The 27,475-nt window shown below is 42.8% G+C and overlaps 1 protein-coding gene across 1 annotated transcript in view; it reads right to left on the bottom strand.

Annotated features, from left to right (window-relative positions):
- The window catches only part of ZFAT (zinc finger and AT-hook domain containing), a 127,178-nt gene that overhangs the window by 84,418 nt on the left and 15,285 nt on the right, over nt 1-27,475 (bottom strand). The window contains exon 3 of the mRNA XM_070940314.1: nt 15,299-15,565. Coding sequence (XP_070796415.1) covers nt 15,299-15,565 — 267 coding nt within the window. The remainder of the gene's footprint in view (nt 1-15,298; nt 15,566-27,475) is intronic.

Below are 27,475 nucleotides of genomic sequence, written 5' to 3'. Positions count from 1 at the left end.
TGTAACAGTGGGTTACAGGTTATTGCTTTTAATGAAGGGTTTTGTATTGGATTTTTTAATCCCTGTTGTTCGCACCTAGGCTTCCTTAAAAAGCAGGAAGCAGAGTCTTGGTCCCGGCAAAACCTCTTTTATTTACAGGACTGTGAATTCCTTTCATTCACAGTCAGCAAGGCCTGCCCAAACAGTTTTTCAAAGGAATACTGTATTTTTCAGAGTATAAGGCGCACCGGAGTATAAGATGCACCTACCTTTTTTGGTGAGGAAAAGGAAAAAAAGAAATCTCCCTCTGCCTCCCAGCAATTTTGCCTCGTTGCAGCAAACAGCCTGCTTTACTTTCATTTTCGTTTTCAGCATAGCTCGATTAGCACAAGGGGAAAAAAATCTGCTCCAGCAATTTACCTCTTTGCAGCAAGCAGCAAGAGCCCTGCGCAAAACAGCTGAGAGCAAATCAGCTGAGAGTCGGGAGGCTGATCCAATCAACTTGCGCTAATTAGGCTGTGCTGAAGCTGAAAGGAGCCGTTTTTTCTTGCTGTTGGCTTGCAAGGAGGTAACTGCTGCGAGGCAGAGGTCAAAGGGTGGGGGGCAGTGGGAAGGCGGGGCTACATTCGGTATATAAGACGCACCTAAATTTTCACCCCCTTTTAGGGGAGAAAAGGTGCGTCTTATACTCCGAAAAATACAGTATTTATCGACACACCTTATCTCGCTTGGCAAGCTGCCATGTAACTTGTCTCCAAATGCAGTGTAAGACAAAACTTGGCACAGACTCTCTTAGAGTCACGAACAGAACTTTCCACTATTGAAACGATCAAACGAACAAATTGTTTCCTGAAAAAGCCCCCTCCCCATTCGCTCCTCTTTTGTTTCCTACGGGAGGGGCCAATCGTCTCCAAGATGTGGCTTTACTCCCAAGTCAACTCTGCTTTCTTAGTTGTTCTTGTCTTCTGGCAGCTCTGCGCATGCATACACTGGGAACAGGCTCCAGCTGTTCCTCCGCCTCACTGCTATCTAGCTCCCACTCTGCCTCCGACACAGAGCCCTCGTCTGAGCTTTTCCCAGTCCCCAGGACTGGCCCATGTTCCTCCCCAACCTCCTCACTGTCCAGCTCCGCTGGCCGCCAGCGGGCCACAACACCTGTAAGCTGCCCAGAGTCACTAAGAGTGAGTTGGGTGGCCATAGAAATTTTTATAAATAAATAAATAAACACAGAAGACAAATTACTACAGCAAATACAAGAGATTGGGAAAGCCAAAAGCTTCTCAGTACGATGCTTTCATTTTTGATCTGCCTGATCTCTTCCCCTAAATGGTCCTTCTTTGCTTCCCTTCTCCCTAGTCAGGTGCTCATGTTGAACCTATCCTCAGATCAATAATATCCATTAATTTGTGGAAGGCATTCATTGGCAACATGCAACGGTGTTAAAGCAATTACCCTGTGAAGGATTTCATGGCTTGGTCTTATCATTCCTTTGTTTTAATTCCTTTTTAATTAAGTACTTCTAAGAATGAGACACAAATGGGCCAGAATGGAGAGAGGGAGTTGAATCCTGACATCTCGTGTGCATAATTGGTTATTTGTAGAAGACAGTGAATTCTAGAGGTGAAATTCAGTTTTTTTTTAGACAGACCAAGGTAAATGTGTAACCGCTGTGCCAACATAAAGAAATTGGTTTAATTCGACATATGGGACAAATTTATTTGGCAATGCAGCTCAGAGACAAAATTAGTCAGCAAGTACAGTCTGCCGAGATTTGTGAAGGTGTTGACAACATGATAGTCAGTGCGTGCCTAATCAGTGCGTTTGAAAGGTTAAAAAAAATTGTACAGATTAAGCACAAAAGCAAGTGACTTATTTGTCTGTTTGGCTTTATGAAATGACGAGACGCTTCCTTCTTTCAGAGGCAGAAAAGACGTACCTCAGAAATGGATGGTCTACAAACTGAGGACAAGCTATCTCATCAGAAGGGCTGACAATGTAAGAGACCCTTCCCCAAACGACACGGGATTTTCCCAACAACAATATGTTCATAAGCAAACCACAGAGTGGAGATATGTGAGGCTGGAAGAAAAGATCCATCTCCCAGTTGCTGTGATCTACAGCAGGGGTCTCCAACCTTGGCTGGCTGAGGAATTCTGGGAGTTGAAGTCCATGAGTCTTAAAGTTGCCGAGTTTGGAGGTCCCTGATCTACAGACAGGAGAAATTAAAGCTCAATAATTCACAAGCATTTTGCAACTTTTATCTCCATTGTTCGTTATTTGGACAAACTTTAGATCTAGAAAAAAAAAATTGTACAGGTAGTCCTCTACTTATGATCAAAATTCAACCCAAAATTTCTGTTGCTGTGCAAAGTCTTTTACAACTCTTCGTGTTGTGGTTGTTAACTGAACCAGTGTCTCGGCTAGTCCACCCAACTGTACTGGAAACAAGCCACCACCAGAACGGAATAAAGCGGTTGCAATTTCTTTAATTAGGTTCGGCACAGCAAACACAGGCAGGAGAAAGGCACAAGCTGGAAACAACGTTTAAAGTTAGCGCTACATGCAATCGCAGTGTAGCGCCTTTTATAAACGCAGTAAGAAATCAATTGGCAATCAAACAGTTAACATCACCCCTCCTTCCCCTAGCTGGCCTGAAGGAGGAGTACAATAAATCAATTGGCAATCAAACAGTCAACATCATCCCTCCTTCCCATAGCTGGCCTGTAGGAGGAGCGCGCCTCTGTTACATCACAAGGCAGCGTCATCTGCATACTCCATGCCCGATCTCCGATGAAAGTGTTTGCTTCGTTTTATGCGCGAGTGGTAAAGACTTCTCAAACAGCTGATGACACGCCCCCGGAGAGTCCAGCAGCTCGCCCCCTCCTCATCGTCCTCCCCATTGATGGCGAGACCCAACCGAGGCTCGACACAGTGGTTCGCCGTGGGTGTGGTTTTGCCGGTAGTAAAATGGGGCCACATGGCCAGTGGTAGGATTCTACCAGTTCAGACCGGTTCGCTTGAACCATTAGCTCCAAGTTTCAGCCGTGAGCGAACCAGTTCGCTCCGATTTTGAAGTGGGCCCGCCCACCCGCCCCTGCGTTATACTCACCTATATTTCCGTTTCCGAGGCCCAGCTGATCGGCGCGGCACAGTGGATTGCCACCCCTCAGCTGTTTAGCGAACCAGTTGTTAAACCGGTAGGATCCCACCCCTGCACAGGATGCTCCAAACATCCATAAATGAAGCTGTGTTGTTGAGCACCCTACGTTGGGTGGGGGTGACCATGGAGGGGGTGCTGAATGTTGGAACTTTGAATTTAAGTCGCAAATTTCCTTTCCTAGATTCATCGTAACTCGAAAATAATCTATATACAAAGTCAATTTTTAGTAGTAGGTTGCAGAATTACAGAATAACAGAGTTGGAAGGGGTCTTGGAAGTCTTCTAGTCCAACTTTCAGCTCAAGCAGGAGACACTATACCATTCCGGACAAGCAGCTGTTCAATCTGTTGTTAAAAAGCTCCCATGATAGAGCGCCTAAAATTTCTCAAGGTAAACAGTTCATCTGTATATATCTGTATATAGTTCATCAGTATATAAATTCAATAAATAATAATAATAATAATAATAATAATAATAATAATAATAATAATAATAATAATAATCTGATTAATAGTTCTTACTGTCAGGAAATTTCTCCTTAATTCTAGGTTGGATCTCTGATAATTTTCCATCCCTTATTTCTTGTCTTGCCCTCTCCTTGCTTTGGAGAACAGATCACCCCCCCATCTGTTAAGAGCCCCTCAAATATTGGAAGGCTGCTATTATGTCACTCCTTGTCCTTTTCTTCATTAGGCTGGACATACCTAGTTCCTGCGATCACTCATAAAATGCATCATATGTTTTAGACTCCGGTCCCATAATCATTTTTGTTGCTCTTCTCTGCATTCTTACTAGAGCAAGGGTCAGCAACCCGCGGCTCTGGAGCCGCATGTGGCTCTTTCATCCCTCTGCTGCGGCTCCCTGTTGCTGGTCGGCTCCACAATTGATAGGGCTTTTGGTTAGGACAGGTAGAGGAAAAAGGATGCCGCACTAGGAGGAGACTCTATGGTGGGGGAACCAGACTTTTGGTCAGCAGAGGAAAAAGGATGCCGCGCTAGGAGGAGACTCTATGGTGGAGGAACCAGACTTTTGGTCAGCAGAGGAAAAAGGATGCCACGCTAGGAGGAGACTATGATGGGGAAACTGGACTTCTGGTCAGCTCCAGAATTAAACAGGTGCTTCCCTTTAGGACTTTTGTGGCTCTTTGAGTGTTTAAGGCTGCCGACCCCTGTACTAAAGCGTTAACATCTTTTTTTATATTCGTCTTATTCTATTGTTAACCAGTTTATACACTGGACTGAAAAGGGCGTCTAATATCATGTGGCTTATGTGCAGATATTGCCACGTCCCTGAAAATAAGCACTATTGTCGGGAGGGTGAAATGTATTCCTGTCTCTTAACTTCTATCACCGAAGAAAACTTTTTTTTGGGATAACCAGCTGTGACAGTCCTAAACTCCCATAATTTCCAGCTAACGTGGCCAGGAAAACCCCGATGCTTTTATACAACATCAGGAAAGGTTAGACTCAGAACAAATGTTTTTGCAATAGCATTTCATTCTTCGTCTTGCAGCGGCCTGATTGAGATGAATAGTCTTCGCTTCTGCTCCCTCTTGCAAAGGAACATTAAGCAATCAGTTTGAACAGCTGGCACTTTGATTTGGCAAACTAATAAACTGACCTCATGTACCCAGATTTAGGTGATTTAAATCCAATGCAGCATGCACAGAGTAATTTGATGCCGGGCTGCCTGTATATTCAGATGGCATTTGCAGGATGCCTGCATTTCTACTGATGATAAAGGCACCTGTCAAAGACATGAATCACTCTGTTCATTTCAAGCTAGACGGTTCATCAAGACTGTTCTCTTTGGGGTTCCTAATTAGAGACTCAGCTGCGTAGTGCGCATTCTTAATTGGAGAAGGTCCCAGCTGAATGTTTAGGACATATATTGGTCTCTTAATTGTCATGATTCTTTGGTGTGTTTGAAGATTTTCTTTTTTTTTAAAAAAAAAAAAAAGAATGGCATTGGTTTTTATAATGATCATCGTCTCGATTTAAACACGGGAAAGTTCTCGGATCAGGTTTGTACAAACCCAAAGATTCTTTTAAAAGCACATTGAGTGACGACTCAAGAGATTTCGGTTTAAATGGATCATTTGCTTTGCTACCCTTTTAAGGTAAATGACAATTAGGGTGTTGGGCACCTAGATGATAGTTGCTGGGGTTTTTCCCCCTCTTCTAGAATTTTTTTTTTCGAGATTTATCTCACCTTTATCACTTTATAAGAAACTCAAGGCAATTAACATATCTAATACTCCTTTCTCTTCCTGTTTTTCCCATAACAACAATTCTCTGTGGTCAGTTGGACTGAGAGAGTGACTGGGTCATCCAGCTGGTTTTTATACCTAATTTATTTATTTATTATTTATTTTTTAGTTCAATTTATATATGCCGCCCTTCTCCGGAGACTCAGGGTGGCTTACAATGCATTAAGCAATAGCCTTCATACTTTTGCATATATCTGCTTAGTAGGGCTTTTTGGCCCCCCCTGAGTGGTGTTCTATTTTATACAAAGTCAGCTTATTGCCCCCACAATCCGGGTCCTCATTTTACCTACCTCGGAAGGATGGAAGGCTGAGTCAACCTTGAGCCTGGTGAGATTTGAACTCGCAGTAATTGCAGGCAGCTGGCAGCTAAGTACTACTTTAACAGCAGCAGTTTAGTCCACTGGGCCACCAAGGCTCTTAATGTTAGACTACAACTCACAGTCTCCTAGTGATCGGCCCAAAGTCACCCAGCAGGCTTTCATGTGTTAGGTGGGATTAGAACTCACTGTCTCCTGATTTCTAGTCTGGTGCATAACCACTACAACCACATAACCAAAATGGCTCAGGTGAGACAAATCATTTTGCTGATCCTCCAAGAACAAAGAACGTGGAGTAGACCAGGGGTCAGCAACCTGCGGCTCTGGAGCCGCATGTGGCTCTTTCATCCCTTTGCTGCGGCTTCCTGTTGCCGCCACAATTTTGAGAGGAGCTTCCGGTTATGGGGAGGAAAAGCACAGCAGACCAGGAAGAGACTCTATGGCAAGGGGCGGGTTTTCCAGTCAGCTCCACAATTGATAGGGCTTTCAGTTAGGACAGGTAGAGGAAAAAGGATGCCACGCTAGAAGGAGACTCTATGGTGGGGGGAACCGGACTTCCGGTTGGCTCCAGAACTGAATGGAGGGCTTCCTGTTAGGACCTTTGTGGCTCTTTGAGTGTTTAAGGTTGCTGACTATAGTAGCTAGACTTGCTTATCAAAAGAGATTTTGGGCTCAATTGTGGTCGTACATTGAAGGCTACCTGTACAGCAGTATTTCCAGGAAGGCTCCAGAAAAACTAAACCATCCTCTGTTAGCACTGCCTCCTCAAGGACCAAAGCTGCAGAATCTTACCTCTTCAACAAACACAGATGTTACAAATGACTGTTAGTAGAGCTCCTGCTGTTACAGCTGTGGAGCAACTCCCCTCAACCCCCTCAGAGAGAACTATGAGGCAGCAAGGGAGATGTTTCTTGTTGGGTTAGTGTGCAAAATCAATGCACCCTCTAACCCATCTGCTGATAAGAGAACAATACATGTTGTCTTCCCTAATTATCTGGTTTGACGGGAGACAAATAGATTATTAGCTATCCGAGATGTTTCTAAGCTGTATTCTTGACACTCTGCTAAATTATTATCTTGTGCTATGTGGGTTTCAGAGGGAAGGTCTAGGCAAACACTGGCACATACCATCTCACACTGGGTGGAATTTGGAATTGACCTGGGACATACCACAAGGATCTGATTTTTCTTTGTTTCTTCATTCGATTCTATCCCGCTTTTGTTACTTTATAAGTCAAAGTTGAAGAGCCTCGGTGGTGCAGCGGACTAAGTGCTGTTAAGTGCTAGCACTTAGCTGCCAGCTGCCTGCAATTAGTGCAAGTTCGAATCTCACCAGGCTCAAGGTTGACTCAGCCTTCCATCCTTTTGAGGTAGGTAAATTGAGGACCCAGATTGTGGGGGCAATAAGCCAGCTTTGTATAGAACAACACCACTTTGGGGTGGGGGGCAAAAGCCCTAATAAGCAGGTATATACATAAAAGTATGCAGGCTACTGCTATAATGCATTGTAAGCTGCCCTGAGTCTACGGAGAAGGGCGGCATATAAATTGGACTAATAAATAAATAATAATAAATAAAGTGGTGTATATACATAATACTACTTCCTCCTCCTCTTTTTTTCTGACAACAAGAACCCTGTGAGATGAATTGGCCTAGGACAGTGTGACTGGCCCAAATTCAACCAGCCAGCTTTCATGCCTAAGGCAGGACTAGAACTCACTATCTCCTGATGATTGGCCCAAAGTCACTCTGCTGACTTTCTTCCCTAAAACTGGACTAGAACTCACAGTGTCCTGGTGATTGGCCCAAAGTCACCCAGCCAGCTTTCGTGCCGAAGGTGGGACTAGAACTCACAGTCTCCCACTTTCTAAGCCGGCAACTTAACCTTTAAGATGAAACCGGTTCTTAGTACATATTTCACAGATCACCTAGGTCTTGATCTTCCTAGGTGGCTCAGTGGCTAAGACAAACTGAGCTTGTCAATCAGAAAGGTTGGCAGTTCGGCCGTTCGAATCCCTAGTACAGGTCTCCTGCGTGAGCAGGGGGCTGGACTAGATGACCTCCAAGGTCCCTTCCAACTCTGTTACTGTTAACCTCTTGTGGAAAGAACTCTTATTTCCCAACCGTCTAGCTAAAGTTATGATTTTCACAAAAAAATATATCTTTCAGGAAATAATGATTATGGATATTTCTCTTACATGTTCAGAGGAAGAATGTATTAGGGGGTCCAAGAATCAACAACAACAAAATCCCATGGAAAGCTGTGGGTAACCAGAATTAGGAGTGGGCTTATACTTAAGAAACGATGCACATAGAGTGGACATATAGGTATGTACTGGCCTCACCCAGAAGTTCTTATATCGGATCCATTCTACGTGTTATCTTACATGCAAATATATTTCCCGTTCAGACATCCATCAGTCCTGCTGAAACACTGACAAAAAAGGAACCCCAAAGCAAATCCAAGTCCCAAGCTTAAGTTTTAAATGTTCACCTTGAGGGTCAACGCAGCACCAAAAGTTCACTTTTAATATTCCAAATTAATTTGGAGTAGTGAGGTGCAAATCCCCCAGGCTCTGACTGTAATTGGATTGCCAACCGTAGGCATCATTGTCAAGTATTAGGGGGAAAATTGAAGCAGTGCCTTTTGAAAAGAGGTTTAAATTGCTTGGCCAGACTGTAAATACATCCATGTTCTCAATGTTGCCAGGGAATTATAGAATGGACGTGAGGGTTTCTTACACCAAAAATTCAATCCATGGGTAATTTAGGTAGTCAGGTCTCTTGGCAATCTGCTCACCCTTAAAACCTACTGCAGGAATGTAGCAGCAGCTCCTCTGTTATCTTCTCACCCGATTCCACCCTGCTGGATCCCTGCAGATCTTGGGTTTCCTACCTATGGGACCTTGGGGGTGGGAGCTGGAGAATGGGTGCCTCAGGGGGTGGTGGAGGCTTTAGGAGGTTCAGGGCAAACTATGGGTGAGCTGAGGAGGTGCTGCTGTATGAGCCCAGGCCTCCACTAGATCTTCTGTGCTCTGCTTAATGACCAGAAGCAGGAGAACAAAGATTGTGGTCATTGAACGAGGAGATCTTTTGGGTACCTCGTTTAATGACTACCATGACTATAATGGGCAGTTGATGATAGATAGATAGATAGATAGATAGATAGATAGATAGATAGATAGATAGATAGATAGATTCCAACAAGCAACCAGTAATGTTGTAAGGCCTGCCAGAATTCTTCCCACTCTGCAGAGGGTGGCTAGCAATAAGGAGAGAGAGAGGATCAAACCAGAAGACAGACTGAGATCTCAACTAACAATCAAGAGTGCTGGGATGCCTACCAGAATCCTTTCCCCTCTACAGCAGACAGATAATAATAGAGAACCTGAGAAAGCTGGGCCTGTAACACGAAGCCAAGCAGCTAGGAGGAGGAAGCAGGAAGAAAAACGGCTGTCCTCCAATCGGGACACAGAGTTACAGGCTAGCCAGCATACGTCAGCAGCAGCAAATATAGATAAGCGACAGCTCCAGCCCCGCAACAGAGAACCCACAGCTTCTAAACGAAACAAGAGCCTGAAGATGACAGGGTTGTGAGCCTGTCGAAACGTTGCTATAAGAAAAACTTTTAAAGTCACTGGTAGGGTATCCATGTTCTGCCGGTGCATGGACATGATGTCGAGTGCTTCTTGACGCTCGACACTGAGGTTTTAAAGGACCTTGCAGAGTGCTCTGTAAGGATTTTTAGAACATTTTAAGCTGGGATTTTAACCAGAATTTTAAACATTTTTAACCAACTTATTTACAATGACGCGGGAAAACACCCGAGATTTTAATTTTTTGCATAGATAGACAGACAGACAGACAGACATGTTGGGTGGGTGGATGGATGGATGGACAGACAGACAGGATGGATGGATGGGTAGGGAGGGAGGGAGGGAGGGAGAGAGATACATATACATACATGTATATATACATATACATACACACATACATATATACATAGATAAATAAATTCCATTTTTAAACTTCTGCACTTTCCTTCAATTTACAGCATGTGAATGAAAAGTGCTGTCAGTTTCTGGAGAGCAAGGCTTAGGAATTCAAATAAAAGATTTATAAAATCAGCATGCACGCTCCTAACACAGCTGAAGCTTAACTAGGCCTAAGAATGTAAAGCATGGCTTTATACGCGACTGAGTTTAATGAACGACAAAAACTTTGCATTCCAAAACAAATTTCTGAACCTTAAACTCCGCAGGATTGTATTTCAATGTATGCAAGTGGTAACTCCACGGCATTTGCCTGCCAGTTATATTTGTAGGTGTAGAGAGCCAAGGAGATGAGCTTAAGGCATGTATCAATAGTCCTCGACTTATGATTGGTTGCTTAGCAACCGCCTGAAGCAGTGGTGGGTTTCAAATTTTTTTACTATCAGTTCTGTGGGTGTGGCTTGGTGGGCATGACATGGCTTGGTGGGTGTGGCAGGGGAAAGATACTGCAAAATCCCCATTTCCTCTCAATCAGGTTATAGAAAAAATGTTTTTAAAAGGAAAAAAAGCCTCTGCCAATCAGGCAACTCAGCTGGGATCGTCAGAGGCTTTAAAAGCATTTTTTTTTTGCCGAAGAGGTTGTAGAAAAAATGGTTTTAAAAGTTAAAAAAAAAAAAAAGTTGGCCACGCCCACTCAGTCATATTACCCACCACCACCACCAAGCCACGCCCACAGAACCGGTAGTAACAAATTTTACATTTCACCACTGTCTTCCATGCTACGAAGCCTGGACCACTAGGTGAATCCAGGAGTTGGCATCAAACTCCGTATAGGAAGGCCCTGCATTACGGGCTGCTCGAAATTTATTTTTACTGCAAGGGAACCCATCCCTGCATGCGTTTCTGATAATCTCACCTCTTCTATGTGTATTTGTGTCATGAGTGCAACGGGAGGCAGTGGGTGGGCCCTTATTCTGAAACATGTGGCCAGGGGGCAAAAAAGAAGAAGAAGATTTTAGAGTTCAGCATTCAACAACCTTCCAAGCTACTTCTGGATCACCTCTCCTTCGGCGATATCTTTCCTGTCTGGCTTTTTTTTTTTTTTGTCTGTTTGTTATTCCACAATTACTAGCTAGAACTGGCCCAGTTTCACGCTTCCTTTTGTCAGCTTCCCCACCTTCCCACGCACACCGAATTCGATCCAGTTCTGTTCAGCTGTTGGGAGGCTTATCTCGCTAATGGACAGAGTCCAGAGTCCCTTAACATCAGTTCTTTCCAACCTCCAGCCTCCTTGCCAAAACATTTTTGGATGTTTGGTTGGAGAGAAGAAGAAGAAGAAGAAGAAGAAGAAGGAGAAGGAGAAGGAGAAGGAGAAGGAGAAGGAGAAGGAGAAGGAGAAGGAGAAGGAGAAGAAGAAGAAGAGGAGGAGGAGGAGGAGGAGGAGGAGGAGGAGGAGGAGGAGGAGGAGGAGGAGGAGGAGGAGGAGGAGGAGGAGGAGGAGGAGGAGGAAGAAGAATTATTATTTCCCACCCTACATGGAATCATGTGTTTGCTTTGGTCAGAGGAGCAGTTTCCCCCTTCGTTTTACTAGTGAATAGAGATGCTGATTTATTTATTTTTTTAATTTAATTTATATGCCGCCCTTCTCCAGAGACTCAGGGCGGCTTACAATGTGTTAAGCAATACCCTTCATACTTTTGTATATTTATACGAAGTCAGCTTATTGCACCCACAAACTGGGTCCTCATTTTACCTACCTTAGAAAGGATGGAAGGCTGAGTCAACCTTGAGCCTGGTGAGATTCGAACTTACAGTAATTGCAGACAGCTGATGTTAATCACAATGCTATCAGTCTGCTGAGCCACCAGGCCCTCTTAACAAAGGAGAAACTTATTTTGGCTGGAAAAACATGCTAACAGTCTTTGTTTGAAACAAAAGAAAACCACAAACGCACACAAAGCCAAAACAAAACAACACAACAACAAAGCTTCCCCATCCAATCACTACTTCAGACTTTTTTGTGTTTTTAACAAGCACTGAGGACGAGATACACCTACCCTGTTTCCCCGAAAATAAGACATTTTTGGGGAAACAGCCCAATCGGGCTTTTGAGCACATGCGCTAAAATAAGCCTCCCCCTGAAAATAAGCCCTCCCTGAAAATATTTAAATGCAGAGCTAAAAATCAGGTAAAACGGCAAAAGGAGTCCCATCTTACTCCACGCGCCCCAAAATAATAAGACCTCCCTGAAAATAAGGCCAAGTTCTTATTTCGGGGATCAAAAAAATATAAGACAGGGTCTTATTTTCGGGAAAACACAGGTAGTTTTAGTAATGCACGGAGTATTTATTTTTAAAACAAAGGCACTAAACCCGATTAGAGGTAAAGCTTTATATGTGTTACTCCTAGGAAGCATTCAGATGCGACAAGGGGCACAGCCTCTAAATGAAAAAGCCAGGCCACCCAATATAGGTAGTCCTCGACTTGCAACAGTTCATTTAGTGACCATTCAAATTTACAACGACCCGGAAAAAAGTAACTTACGACCGTTTTTCACAGCTGTGATCTTTTCAGCAGCCCCATGATCATGTGATCAAAATTCAGATGCTTGGCAACTGGTTCATACTTATGTTGCTGTGTCCCAAGGTCATGTGATCACCTTTTACGACCTTCTGAGGAGCAAAGTCAAAGGGCAAGATACATTCACTTAACAACGGGGTTACTAATTCATCAACTGCAGTGTTTTCACTCAACAACTGTGGCAGGCAAGAAACGTCATAAAATATCTTTATCTAATATCGCAAGTTCTAAAATGGACAGCTAACATCAAAAATGTCATCAAAACAGCACAACAAAGAATGTTCTTTCTGCGCCAACTCAGAAAGCTCAAACTGCCCAAGGAGCTGCTGATCCAATTCTACAGAGGAATTATTGAGTCTCTCATCTGTACCTCTATAACTGTCTGGTTTGGTTCTACAACCCAACAAGACAGACACAGACTGCAGAGGATAATTAGAACTGCAGAAAAAACAATGGCTACCAACCTGCCTTCCATTGAGGACCTGTATAGTGCAGGAGTCAGAAAGAGGGCTATGAAAATATTTACAGACCCCTCGCATCCTGGACATAAACTGTTTCAACTCCTACCCTCAAAATGACGCTATAGAGCACTGCACACCAGAACAACTAGACACAAGGACAGTTTTTTCTGAATGCCATCACTCTGCTAAACAAATAATTCTCTCAACACTGTCAAACTATTTACTAAGTCTGCACTACTATTAATCTTCTCATCGTTCCCACCACCCATCTCCTTCCACTTATGACTGTATGACTGTAATTTTGTTGCTTGTATCCTTACGATTTATATTGATATTGTTTCCTGATTGCTTATTTGTACCCTATGACTATCATTAAGTGTTGTACCATATGATTCTTGATGAACGTATCTTTTCTTTTATGTACACTGAGAGCATATGCACCAAGACAAATTCCTTGTGTGTCCAATCACACTTGGCCAATAAAAAACTCTATTCTATTCTATTCTATTCTATTCTATTCTATTCTATTCTATTCTATTCTATTCTATTCTATTCTATTCTATTCTAAAATCAGGCAAAACTCACTTAACAAATGTCTCACTTAACAACAGAAATTCCGGGCTCAATTGTGGTCGTAAGTTGAGGACTACCTGCATATGCTAAGGCTGTGCAGGGCTTTGGATCTAATTTCCCAAAAGTGGTAAGAGCAGGCAGGGGTAGGGACAGAACACATGTCTGCCTTCGTGCTGCCATGTGATCCTGGGCAAAGAAGCAGCTGTAAACAGCTGGAGACTTGCATTACATCAATGCACAGACATGCTCCAAAGCCTCTTGTAGAAATCAACCCAGATCAGAGTGCTATATTTGATCCAAAACTCAGAGAGGAATCAGAGGTGGTATTCGGCCGGTTCGAACCAGTTCGAGTGAATCGGTAGCGCAGATCGCGGGTGGGCCCGCCCCGCCCCGCCCCGCCCACTTGCCCCGGCTCTATGCCGTCCTATTTAGGGACGTTTTCGAGGCCAGGCGCAGATGTGGAAGGCACACGCGTGAGCAAAGCACATGCACAAAAGCCCGGGCACATGTGCAGATGGCGCGCATGTGAAGCGAGCGTGTGTGCGCACAGCGAAGCAGTGGTAAGAATATTGGCAATCCACCGCTGGAGGAAATGCTGGTTTATCGATGATGTATTTTCTCTTCCGGGTAACAGAAAAAGAAATGGGATAAGAGTCAATGTGGGCCAGTTTATGGGGTGAAACAAAAAAAATAAAGGAATGGAAAGAAGTGACATAAGCACACACGAGAGAGAGAGAGAGAGAGAGAGAGAGAGAGAGAGAGAGAGAGAGAGAGAGAGAGAGAGAGAGAGAGAGAGAGAGAGAGAGAGAGAATGGGCGCTCTGACAGCTATCAAGCCTGTGAAACTTTAGTTATTAATGAATACTTTCAGTTAGTCGTTAGTCACCAAAAGGTCTTGATGAAAAAGCATAAAGTATTAGCTGGCCTGCTCACCTAGCAGTTTGAAAGCATGCAAATGAGAGTAGATTAATAGGTACCACTTCAGAGGGAAGCTAAGAGCGTTTTGTGAGCTTGGGCTTAAGAGTCACACTGGCCACATGATCATGGAAATTGTCTTCGGACAATGCTGGCTCCCTTGGGCAAGAAACAGAGATGAGCAACGTGCCCTAGAGTTGGGCACGGCTGACGGGGAAAACTTTATTAGCTGGCCAGCTGCTCCAAACCACAGTTCACATTTTCACAGTTATATCTAACTGACCCACCAGAATGGATAGGGAGGGAGGCTATGTTATGGGTCTCCTCTCCTGAAAAGATCCATCTAGTGCAGGGGTGGCAAACACAAGGCCTGCGGCTGGATGCGGCCTGCAATGTGGTCGGATCTGGCCCGTGGGGCCGTCCTGGAAAATGTAAGGGGTTGGCCCATGTCGCTTCAGCCTGGTCTACCCAATGCGAAGAGGAAACATTGGGCCAGCGTGGCTTCGGCCCAGTCTACCCAATGTGAAGAGGAAACATGCCAGCAAATTGGGGAGTGGTGTCAAGGTGGCCATGCCCACCCAGTTGGTCAAGCCCAGTCAGCCCCCCACCCCTCCAAGGTCAACCACAGCCCTGATACGGCCCTCAATGAAATTGAATTTGACATCCCTGATCTAGTGGGACCAAGAAGAAGGGCCTTCTCCGTGGTGGCTCCCTCTCTGTGGAACATCGTCTCTGCAGAAATAGGATTAGTCACCACCTTGATACTCTTTCAAAAGGTTCTGAAGATACGTTTTTGCCACTGAGCCAAGGAGACCCCATACAAAGCCCATTAAGTGGGTGGCTTGATTTTGTTGGCAGGGGAGTGGGGCTTTATTAGACTTTTGTACAGGGGATTTATTTCTGTAAGTCGCACAGAGTCAGTGTGACTGAGTTGGGTAGCCATATATCGGTAAATTCCCTTAATAAAGAAATAAAACTCCCAACAAGGCAGCTTTCTACATGTCTACTTTTCACTCATCTTTCAATCATGCACCGTAACACAACTTGAGCTCACCTGAATCCCCTTCTTCTTCCAAGTCTTCATTCTTAACGAGAATACAGATGTGCTTTCGTAGCTGTCGAGAATTAGAGAACTTCCGGTTGCACTTTTGGCATTCCAAGTTGTCTGAGGGAACATCCGCCAGTCCTCCTCCTTCTTCGGGTCCCGGTTGAACACTTTCACTTGGAGCAGAGGTGGTGTTTTCAGCCGATTCCTCTTCAGCGTAACATTTCTTGGTTGATCCTTTGGGCCTTCCTCTCTTCCTTTTCACTACCAGCAGTTCTGTTGGAGTAGGGAATGGCAGAGACATTAATCACTTTACAGGGTTATTCTGGGCTTTAATGAGTATGTATTGAATAAACTCACAGCAAAGACATTCCAGGAGATTCTCACCACAAATGATTTTATACGGCCGAGAGTCTTCGGATTGTATTTATTACAGGGTGGTCAATTAAATTACGAAGCAAGCCAATCCTATTTAACACGAAGACTCGTTATACATTCTAGGCATTTGTTGTATTAGTGACAAGTCACAGTAAAATCTAAACAACTGAGCTTCTTCCTTATGAATCAGCATTAGTGCTTAGCAATTACCACTTTAAGGGAAGATGGAGACTCAAATACTAGTGAAGGCTGGAAACAGTTAAGAAAAATATGCTACTTGCATCAGGAAAAATAAAGATTTGTAAGAAAATGTTCCAATTTTGGAGGGGCTGCCACAAAAAGACGAGGGGGTCAACCCAGGGATGAAATCCAAATTTTTTCCCTACCGGTTCTGTGGCGTGGCTTGATGAGCGTGGCAGGGGAAGGATATTGCAAAATCTCCATTCCCACCCCACTCCAGGGGAAGGATACTGCCAAATCTCCATTCCCTCCCCTCCTGGGGGAAAGATATTGCAAAATCTCCATTCCCACCCCACTCTGGGACCAGCCAGAGGTGGTATTTGCCAGGTCTCTGAACTACTCAAAATTTCCGCTACTGGTTCTCCAGAATCTGTCAGAACCTGCTGGATTTCACCCCTGGGTCAACTTATTTTCCAAAGCACCAGAAGGCAAGACAAGAAACAATGGATGGAAACTAATCAAGGAGAGAACCAGCCTAGAACTAAGGAGAAGGTGAAAACAATTAATCAGCAGAATGCTTTGCCTTCCGAAGTTGTGGGTGCCCCATTACTGGAGGCTTTTAAGAAGAGACTGGACAGACACTTGTCTGAAATAATACCTATATTATTTAGTCTTCTGCTTCTACTGATAAGCAAGGGATTGGACTACAAGACCTCCAAGGTCCCTTCCAACTCCGTTATTCTATTTAAAAAAATGAAAAATATGGACCCAAATGTTTATCAGGCCTTGTGAGTGAGCTGTTGCCTTGGCTGATGTTTGACCTGATGGATACTCATTCCAAAATTACCCAGCTAAGGAAAGGATTTCTCAAAAAAGAAACAATTGGGAACCGAACCAACTGGATTCACACACAATGCAGGAAGCCAAAATCATAGTTTGGTTCGGTAAGGCTTCAGCATCCTGAGTTAACCCAACCTACAGGTGAAACCCGAAAAATTAGAATATCGTGCAAAAGTTCATTTATTTCAGTAATGCAACTTAAAAGATGAAACTAATATATGAGATAGACTCATTACATGCAAAGCGAGATAGTTCAAGCCTTGATTTGTCATACTTTTGATGATTATGGCTTACAGCTCATGAAAACCCCAAATTCACAATCTCAGAAAATTAGAATATTACATGAAATCAATAAAACAAGGATTGTACATAGAACAATATCGGACCTCTGAAAAGTATAAGCATGCATATGTACTCAGTACTTGGTTTGGGCCCCTTTTGCATCAATTACTGCCTCAATGCGGCGTGGCATGGATGCTATCAGCCTGTGGCACTGCTGAGGTGTTATGGAAGACCAGGATGCTTCAACAGCGGCCTTCAGCTCTTCTGCATTGTTCGGTCTCATGTCTCTCATCTTTCTCTTGGCAATGCCCCATAGATTGTCTATGGGGTTCAGGTCAGGCGAGTTTGCTGGCCAATCAAGCACAGTAATCCCATGGTCATTGAACCAGGTTTTGGTACTTTTGGCAGTGTGGGCAGGTGCCAAGTCCTGCTGGAAAATGAAGTCAGCATCCCCATTAAGCTCGTCTGCAGAAAGAAGCATGGAGTGCTCCAAAATCTCCTGGTAGACGGCTGCGTTGACCCTGGACTTAATGAAGCACAGTGGACCAACACCAGCAGATGACATGGCTCCCCAAATCAACACAGACTGTGGAAACTTCACACTGGACTTCAAGCATCTTGCAGTGTGTGCCTCTCCATTCTTCCTCCAGACTCTGGGTCCTTGGTTTCCAAATGAGATGCAAAAGTTGCTCTCATCAGAAAAGAGGACTTTGGACCACTGAGCAACAGACCAGTTCTTTTTGTCTTTAGCCCAGGTAAGACGCTTCTGACGTTGTTTGTTGTTCAGGAGTGGCTTGATGAAGAATACGACATTTGAAGCCCATGTCCAGGATCCGTCTGTGTGTGGTGGCTCTTGATGCACTGACTCCAGCCTCAGTCCATTCCTTGTGAAAGTCCCCAACACTTTTGAATGGCCTTTTCCTGACAATCCTCTCCAGGCTGCGGTCATCCCTGTTGCTTGTGCACCTTTTTCTTCCACACTTTTCCCTTCCACATAACTTTCTATCAATGTGCTTTGATACAGCACTTTGGGAACATCCAACTTCTTTTGCAATTACCTTTTGAGGCTTTCCCTCCTTATGGAGGGTGTCAATGATGGTTTTCTGCACAACTGTCAGGTCAGCAGTCTTTCCCATGATTGTGATTCCTACTGAACTAGACTGAGAGACCATTTAAAGGCTCAGGAACCCTTTGCAGGTGTTATGGCTTAATTAGCTGATTAGAGTGGGACACTTTGAGCCTAGAATATTGAACCTTTTCACAATATTCTAATTTTCTGAGATTGTGAATTTGGGGTTTTCATGAGCTGTAAGCCATAATCATCAAAAGTATGACAAATCAAGGCTTGAACTATCTCGCTTTGCATGTAATGAGTCTATCTCATATATTAGTTTCACCTTTTAAGTTACATTACTGAAATAAATGAACTTTTGCACGATATTCTAATTTTTCGAGTTTCACCTGTATGGTCTATAACTGTGAGCTGTGATTTGTATGAGCCTCACCAGCTGAGCTTGCAAATGCCTGCCCAAAAAAAACAAGGCATGGTGCAACGTGTGAACTCATCAATGTATGGAAAAAGCGATACCTCAGGGAAACATCTGGAGAAAAATGATGGATTAAGATGGTTTAGGTTTTAGCGGAGCAGACGTTTGGGGTTGAAAATGGAACTTTACCTAAGCAAGGGGTCTCCAAACTTGGCAACTTTCAGACTTATGAACTTCAACTCCTAGAATTCCTTAGCCAGCAATGCTGGCTGGGGAATTCTGGGAGTTGAAGTCCACAAGTCTGAAAGTTGCCAAGTTTGGAGACACCTGGCTAAGCCACAGTTGGAGCTTTTCATAAGCATGCTAGGTTCACCTATCTCACCTTTTAATCACTTTTATTGGAAATGGCCTATAAATTGCCTTTTGGCCATTAAGACCTCCAAGAAAGACAAGTTTTATTACACTGGGTGATTTTCTTTCAACCTGCACTGAAAGAAGATTTATGTAAGTTTGAAAACTTAAAAACTTTTAATTTCTTCAAAAGAAGCAGTAAAAGGTTGATTAGAAAGGAAAGTGTTTAAAGGGCAAGATTGAGTGGAAACAAGATTTTGAAAAAGTTGTAAGTATATTTCCTGTTGTTGTTGTTTTTAAAATCTTATTAAAATATATGAAGATCTGAGCTTAAGAGTCAGCAATCTCTTCCTGGGAAATGTTCTGTTTGAAACAAAACACAATAAGAACAGATCTTGAAGGCGGGTTACTAGAGGCAACCAGAAAGAATTAAAGATTATAATTAAATGAGAACTCCCACTAATACAGAATGGAGAAAAAAAATATTAACTCTGGAAGAAGTTAAGGATATTTGGCAACAATGTACTCAGAAGTTACTCTTTTGATACAATAAAAATGGATTAAAAGAAGAGAGAGAAGGGGCATAACTGAATATCAAGGTGTTTTCGATATGGATTTAATTAAAACTAACAGGTTACGTACATATTGACAAAGCACAACAAATGAAACTGGCTGAGATTTCCATAGTCGCAGAGGAGATGCAAATAATAAACCAGAATAATGATTTGGATATGTGGATTTTAACTCAGAAAAATGACTTGGCTAATTTCCTTACTTTGGATTTACAAAAAGATGTGTTATACCTATGAAGGAATTCAGGAGAAAAGAAGCCAGCTTTTAGGATATTACCTAAAAGGAATAATTAAAACCCTTAAAACAAAAATTAAGGTTTACAAAGTGGGCCTATTTGATCAAGGTTAAACTGTATATCAGCCTCTTTTTTTCTAGCAGCTTTAATGGGATTTCTTTGAGTAGGAGTGAATGAGACTTGTTTATAGATAAGATATAGGAAAAAGAGTTTTGTCATTAGAGAAAATGATAAGCTATGATATTACAACTGAGGGGAGATGAAAAGAAGATGATCAGAAAATTAATTTGTGGTGTATTATTTGAAGGGATTAAAGATTAATATTTTCAATTTGCTCTTTCGAGTGGCTCTTAATGGAATTTTTTCTCGATTAACTTTGACAGCTGAAGTTTTAAAGATTTGTTTATAGATATAAGACATGGGAGGAAAAAATGTGTATGTGTGTGTATGAAAATATTACAATAAGGTGTAAAAGAAAAGAATTATGAAATTGATTGACGGTACTTGTTTAAACTATTGGAAATGTTTAGACTTATTGTATTCTTGCAAAATCACTGTCATCTTATCAAGCTTTTTAGAAGAGAAATTCAGCTAGGAGCTGCAAATTCCCCCCCCCCCCTCCTTTCTTAGGTTTCAGGTGCTGCTCAGCCATTTTAATCTAAAACTTGATCAGGGAACAAAGAACGGAGAAGAAATGTTTTCCTCTATACTTCAATCCAAGGTTATAAGAGAAATTCAATAGAAATAAACTCCAGCTATTTTGCAAATTCAAAAAATACAGAAATCCAGTGTGAGAGTCTAAAAACTCTTCACATATATATATACACACACACACACACACACACCCAAACGCCTGTTGTGCTGTCATATGGAGGGGGCAGAGGTTACCCAGAACAACATATATCAAAAAGGAAAAGAAAAAAGAAAAAATGTTTAGACTTATTCTTGATGAAGAGGGAAGATCTATCTATCTATCTATCTATCTATCTATCTATCTATCTATCTATCTATCTATCTATCTATCTATCTCTATCCATCCATCCATCCATCCATCCCCCTTCTGACCCTTTTCTCCTTTTTGCACTATATTTTCTTATTTATGTTTTTCTTGGTTTGTATGTTTTTTTATCCATCCATCTATCCATGCCTGCCTATGTCTGTCTGTCTATCATCTATCTATCTATCTATCTATCTATCTATCTATCTATCTATCTATCTATCTATCTATCTCTTGCCCCTTTTCTCCTTTTTGCACTATATTTTCTTATTTATGTTTTTCTTGGTTTGTATTGGTTTTTTATCCATCCATCCATCCATCCATCCATCCATCCATGTATGCCTGCCTGCCTATATCTATCTATCTATGTATCTATGTATCTATGTATCTATCTATCTATCTATGTATCTATCTATCTATCTATCTATCTATCTATCTATCTATCTATCTATCATCTATCTCTTGCCCCTTTTCTCCTTTTTGCACTATATTTTCTTATTTATGTTTTTCTTGGTTTTTCTTGGTTTTTTATCCATCCATCCATCCATCTATCCATCCCCCTCTCCCCCTTTTTGCACTATATTTTCTTTTTTACGTTTTTCTTGGTTTGTATTAGTTTATCTTTGTAATTTTAAACTTCAATAAAAAGTATTAAAAAAAAATAAAAGGAAAAGAGATGCCCCAGCCTTTCTGTTTTTCAGTCTCAATCTATGTCTTCCCTAGTTAGAACTTAAGAGAGCTACAATCTTCCCCTGATTATCAGTCTAGCTAAGACTCCCTCACTTTTTTTTTTAAATAAAATAGTTTTACTGTATGTTCATGATTAGGCTTAGAAGAAAGATCATCATCCAAAACTGATCTGCCTGCTAGGAAAACTGACTCCTGCTACAGTGCCTCTTCTTGTTCTGCCCCAGCTACGGACCCCAAAGAACACAGAACACACAAAGTCTATATAAAACTTAATTTACTAAAATAACTCAGTCTTTTCCAAACAAAGGCTGTTAATAAACTTTCTTAACAGCCTACAAGAAACCAAAGATAAAGTAATCACAATCTTACTAAGGTTGGCAGAAAGCTCAGAAGCAATTTGCAGGAGAATGAACTAAAGTTGTTCCCTACAAATTGTTTCAGTCGGTGTTCCTCCTTAAATAGGCTAAGCGAGTGGCCAATTAGCGCCAAGCCTTACTCTTGAGGAGACCTCCTCCTGAGGAGCCACTCCTGCCTTTTGGCAGCTCTGCGCGCCCATGCATCGAGAAGAGGCTCCTCCTCTTCGTCCTCTTCACTTATGGGAGCTTCTGGAGGTTCTGAAGGCCCTGGCTAAATCCTCGCCTCTAGCACCACATCTTCTCCAGCCTCCTCATTGTCTGACTCGAGTGCCCGCTGCACAGGCTGCTGGCGCAGCACCACACCAGCCTCTTTGTTGTCGGAATCAGCTACTAGCTGCACACGGGCCACAACACTTCTCCAAAAAAATATGAGAAAAACATCCCGTTTTGGGAAATTCATAGAAATGATTTTTTTTTTAAATGAAAGGAACAGAGAAATGAATGAGTTATCCTAAGAAAAGAGTCATTATGCTGGTTTTTTTTCCCCTAAATATACTTTTTTTTTTCATTCAAGCATCAACTAACCCATTTGATAATAACTTACGTTATTTTAGCATGCCTACCCTGATAAGGGGAGAGGTGGGCGAGGAATTAAATGTTGTAACTGCAAAATAATGGACATTGCATTATCTAGGCTTTTATTATTCCCTGGTGATTTATCGAGACATGCTTGCTTTTTGCAATGCAGAACTTCATCATTAATTTATAAGGGGAAATACATGACTGAAGTGTGTGTGTGTGCGTGTGTGTGTGTGTGTGTGTGTGTGTGTGTATTCAGACACACAGCCTCACACAGAGCAGCAGGTTTTGCTGAATTACTAACAGGCTGGGCTTCTCACTTAAACTTTTACCTGCTTTGCTAACATCAAAAGAGTTGTAACCCTGCCAAGTTGTCAATTTTATAATACTCGGTATTAGTATGATTCTCTGAATAGCCGTTGTGCAAAATCACAATAATCTAAGGCAGGGGTCTCCAACCTTGGCAACTTTAAGCCTGGCAGACTTCAACCGAGGGGTGAAATGCTCCCGGTTCAGACTGGATCACTGGACCGGAGGCAGGTGGTTCGGAGAACCGGTAGCAAAAATCCCTGCCCCCCCCATGCCCAGCTGAGCCGCACAATCATCAGAGGCTTTTTTTTTTTACTTTTAAAAGCATTTTTTCTACAACCTCTTCGGCCAAAAAATGCTTTTAAAAGTAAAAAAAAAAAGCCTCTGATGATTGCCCGGCTCAGCTGGGATCGTCAAAGGTTTTTAAAAGAAAAAAAAATCTTTTTTTCTTTTAAATGCCTCTGACGATCCAAGCTGAGTTGCCTGATCGGCAGAGGCTTTTTAAAAAGTCTCTGCCAATCAGGCAACTCAGCTGGGATCGTCAGAGCCTTTTGAAAGCATTTTTTTTACAACCTCTTCGCCGAAGAGGTTGTAGAAAAAATGGTTTTAAAAGGAAAAAAAAAATTGGCCACGCCCACCCAGTCACATTACCCCCAAGCCATGCCCACAGAACCGATAGTAACAAATTTTAGATTTCACCACTGCTTCAACTCCCAAAATTCCCCAGCCAGCAAAGCTGAAGCAAGGCGCATGCGAGAGCAAAGCAAGCGGGCGAGCGTGATCCCATTGCGAACCAGTAGTAAACATAAGGAGAACCCACCCCTGCCCTGTTTCCCCCCAAATAAGACATCCCCTGATAATAAGCCCAATCGGGCTTTTGAGCACATTGCAATAAGGCCAAGCGCTCAGTGGTAAGTTCCAACCGGTGTTACTACCAGTTCTCTTCACGCACGTGCTGTGCGCACGATTGCCGCTCCGCGCAAGCGTATTGGGTTTCTGGCCAGCTGAGGTGCGGCAATCCACTCTGCCGTGCCTATCAGCTGGGCTAAAAACCAAGAAATAAAGGTAGGAATAAAGCAGGGGCGGGCGGGAGGGCCCAGCTCCCAGTCACAGAGAACCGGTTCGGTGACGTCACATTGTCACTGCTACCAGCTCAGATGAACCGGGAGCAACCACCACTGTAAGCGCTTATTTCAGGGTTCAAAAAAATATAAGACAGGGTCTTAATTTTCGAGGAAACACGGTATTTATTTCTTGGAGAACAATTCTTCTCTTGGAACGTAATTGAGTAAATACAAAAACTATGCTTTGTTAATCAGGAGCTAAGAATTAAAGTGTTGCATGAACCTAGGAATTTCTTCATAGACCAGAACAGATCTTACATGCTAAACCCTAAATCCTAATTAGCAATTCTAATGCAATTGCTATATTTGCATAACATGATACGCTCAAATAAATGTGTCCTACTTGTATGATGGCTTGTTCACACAATCAACGATAGCCAGATTTCATTTTAATTATATATGAAATCAAACCCAGTGACTGCCTCAATCACTCTGCCAACTCTAGATTGGTTTATAGAGTGTAATAATTAAAACAAGTAGTAAACACACACACACACACACACACACACACACACACACACACACACACACATACAGCAACAATAAAAAGGATAAAAACATCCATATCAGGAAAAACAGCATGTGTAAATTACAAAACCATACAGAGAGGTCACAATCCAGTCATCCCGGGACCTGCTGAAAAAGCCTTATCTTCAAGGCTTTTAAAAACACAACAGGGCTGGGGCCAGTGGTGGGATTCAAATAATTTAATAATCCATACTCTGCCCTAATGGCCGGCTGGGTGGGCGTGGCCATGGTGGGCATTGCCAGGGGGTGACAGGCAGCACCTCCTGCACCCTCCTGGGAGCAAAAACGGGCCACATGGGGGCTGCGCCACCCCCACCCCCCGTGCCCCGTTTTGGGCCTAGTATGCCTCCCTGGACCCTCCGGGGCGCAAAAATGGACCGTGGGTACTCCTGGAAGGGGCAGGGCAGGAAGGGGAGGGGCCACCCACCAATTTAACAACTGGTCCGAACCGGCTGAATCCCACTACTGGCTGGGTCTGTATTGATTTCAGAAGGATGCTATGCCAGAAACCTGGAGGGGCCACCAAAAAGGCATTGTCTCCAAGATGACGTAAGACGGCACAGCTTACCCAATGAAGCGAACCAACATTCCCACGTTAATGTTAATGGTTGGGCAGAAACAACGAGAGACACACAGTCCCATAAAAGCTTCAACATGATGAGCTAAATGACCTCATCCCATTTTATTAGTATTTAATTTGGCATGCATTCCTATCGAAGAGCATGCAAATTTTGCAAGTTAAAAAGCACACAAAAAGACTCTTTTTTTGTGGCAGCAGCAGCCATACTTTTCATACGGGCAGTCCTCGGCTTACAAACAGTTCATTTAGTGACTGTTTGACGTTACAAAGGCACTGAAAAAAAGTGTCTTATGACCCGTTTTTCACAATTATGGCCATTGCAGCATATCCCCACGGTCCGGTGATCAAAATTCATATGACTGGCAACTGACTCGTATTTGTGACGTTTGCAGTGGCCTGGGGTCATGTGATCCCCTTTTGCGACCTTTTGACAAGCCAAGTCAATGAGGAAGCCAGATTCACTTAACAACCGTGTTACTAACTTTTAACAGCTGCAGTGATTCTTTTAACAAAGGTTGTAAAATGGGGCAAAACTCACATAATAAATGTCTCGCTTAGCAACAGAAATGTTGGGCTCAATTGTACCCTTAAGTCGACGACTACCTGTACTGAGGCAGCATTCAGCACAAGAGTTTAGTGTATAGGGGAGAATATATGAAGAAAGTTGAAATGGAAGTTAAAATACACTTTCGTAGCCTTGCTTGGCTCAGCCAGGATATTCACAGTATAGAAATTTCCATCTGATTTGTGCAAAGAAAACCACAGACGGTTTTACAATATATTAATTAGACCTCCAACAGCTAATCTTTTGAACATCTCAATGGCCAGACAGATTTATTGCATCAATTCCTGCCGCAATGGTGCACAGTGTTAATTAGCAAAGCTGGTAGTTCAGCTGTCATGCAACCCTTAGGAAACAGTGATTGTATTTCTCACTTGTGGTCAATTTTTAACTTTTCAGTTAGATTTAGCCAAGGGTGAAATGCGATCCGGTAGCGATGGCTGCGGGTGGTTCGGAGAACTGGTAGCAAAAATCCCTGCGCCCCCCCCCCCACCCCCCCCATGCCCAGCTGAGCCATGTGATCATCAGAGGCTTTTTTTTTTTTTACTTTTAAAAGCATTTTTTCTACAACTTCTTCAGCCGAAAAAATGCTTTTAAAAGTAAAAAAAAAAAAAAAGCCTCTGATGATTGTGCGGCTCAGCTGGGATCATCAGAGGCTTTTAAAAGCATTTTTTCTACAACCTCTTTGGACGATCAGCTGCCTGATCATCAGAGGCTTTTAAAAGTATTTTTTTTACAACTTCTTCGGCCGAAGAGGTTGTAGAAAAAATGCTTTTAAAAGCCTCTGATGATTAAGTTTTAAGTTTTAAGTTTTATTAAATTTCTATATCGCCCTTCTCCCGAGGGACTCAGGGCGGTGTACAGCTATATTAAAACACATGAATTTATAAAATTTAAAACCGATTAAAATCAGATATATAAAATTTGGCCATCAATTTAAAACACACATATACCCATTTAAAATTCATATTAGGACAGTCCGGCTTGCTGAAACAGAAGAGTCTTAAGGGCGCGGCGAAAAGTGCGCAGGTCGGGGCTAAGACGGAACTCTAGGGGCAGTTTGTACCAGAGGGCTGGTGCCCCCACAGAGAAGGCTCTCCCCCTGGGTGTCGCCAGTCGGTATTGTTTGGCCAATGGCACCCTGAGGAGCCCCTCTCTGTGGGAGCGTATTGGCCGGTGGGAGGTTGTTGCTGGCAGAAGGCGGTCTCGTATATACCCAGCTGATCCCAGCTGAGTTGCCTGATCGTCAGAGGCTTTCAAAAGTATTTTTTTTACAACCTCTTCGGCTGAAGTGGTAGTAGAAAAAAATGCTTTTAAAAGCAAAAAAAAAAAAAAAAAAGTTGGCCACTCCCACCCAGTCACATTACCCCACCCACCCACGCCCACAGAACCGGTAGTAACAAATTTTACATTTCACCACTGGATTTAGTCTAATCTTACGTATTGTGTGAACCCAACAATAAACTCCAGTGTGTGGAAGACATAGCCAATTGCCACTTGTGATCCACATCCTGTCCCGGTTTAATAATGTATGTCTGAAGAAGCGTTACGGTATTATAATATCTGTTCCTTAAATGTATGGTAAGTTAGCAATAATAGCAAATAAAATTAGCTTTTATAAATATAGACTCCTGCACTGCCTAGAGCGGTTGGACTAAAAGCCTTGGTAGTACAGGGGTTTAAGGCACCCTGTTATTAAGCTTATTAAGACCAGCTGCCTGCAATTATTGCAGGGTTCGAATCTCGCCAAGGCTCAAGGTTGACTCAGCCTTCCATCCTTTCTAAGGTGGGTAAAATGAGGACCCAGTTTGTGGGGGCAATAAGCTGACTTTGTATAAATATACAAAAGGATGAAGGCTATTGCTGAGCACATTGTAAGCCGCCCTGAGTCTTCGGAGAAGGGCGGCATATAAATCCAATTTAAAAAAAAAAAAAAGACCTTCAATGTCCCTTACTGTATGATTCTAGTGCAGTGATGGCTAACCTTTTTGCCATCTCGTGCCAAAAGTGGGAAGAGTGAGGGTGGATTGCGTGTGTGCGTGCCCACACTCATAATTCAATGCCCCCCGCAAGCATGTGCATGCAATCACCCCAGGATCCCCCTGCTTTTGGCATGTGATGGCCCGGTAGGCCCT

Source organism: Pituophis catenifer, unplaced genomic scaffold (assembly GCF_029215685.1).
Source record: "Pituophis catenifer annectens isolate HBS135680 unplaced genomic scaffold, rPitCat1.0.hap2 SCAF_3, whole genome shotgun sequence".
Classification (NCBI taxonomy): Eukaryota; Metazoa; Chordata; class Lepidosauria; order Squamata; family Colubridae; genus Pituophis; species Pituophis catenifer.
Note: the sequence above shows the minus strand (reverse complement) of the source record. Positions and strands in the feature narration are given on the sequence as shown.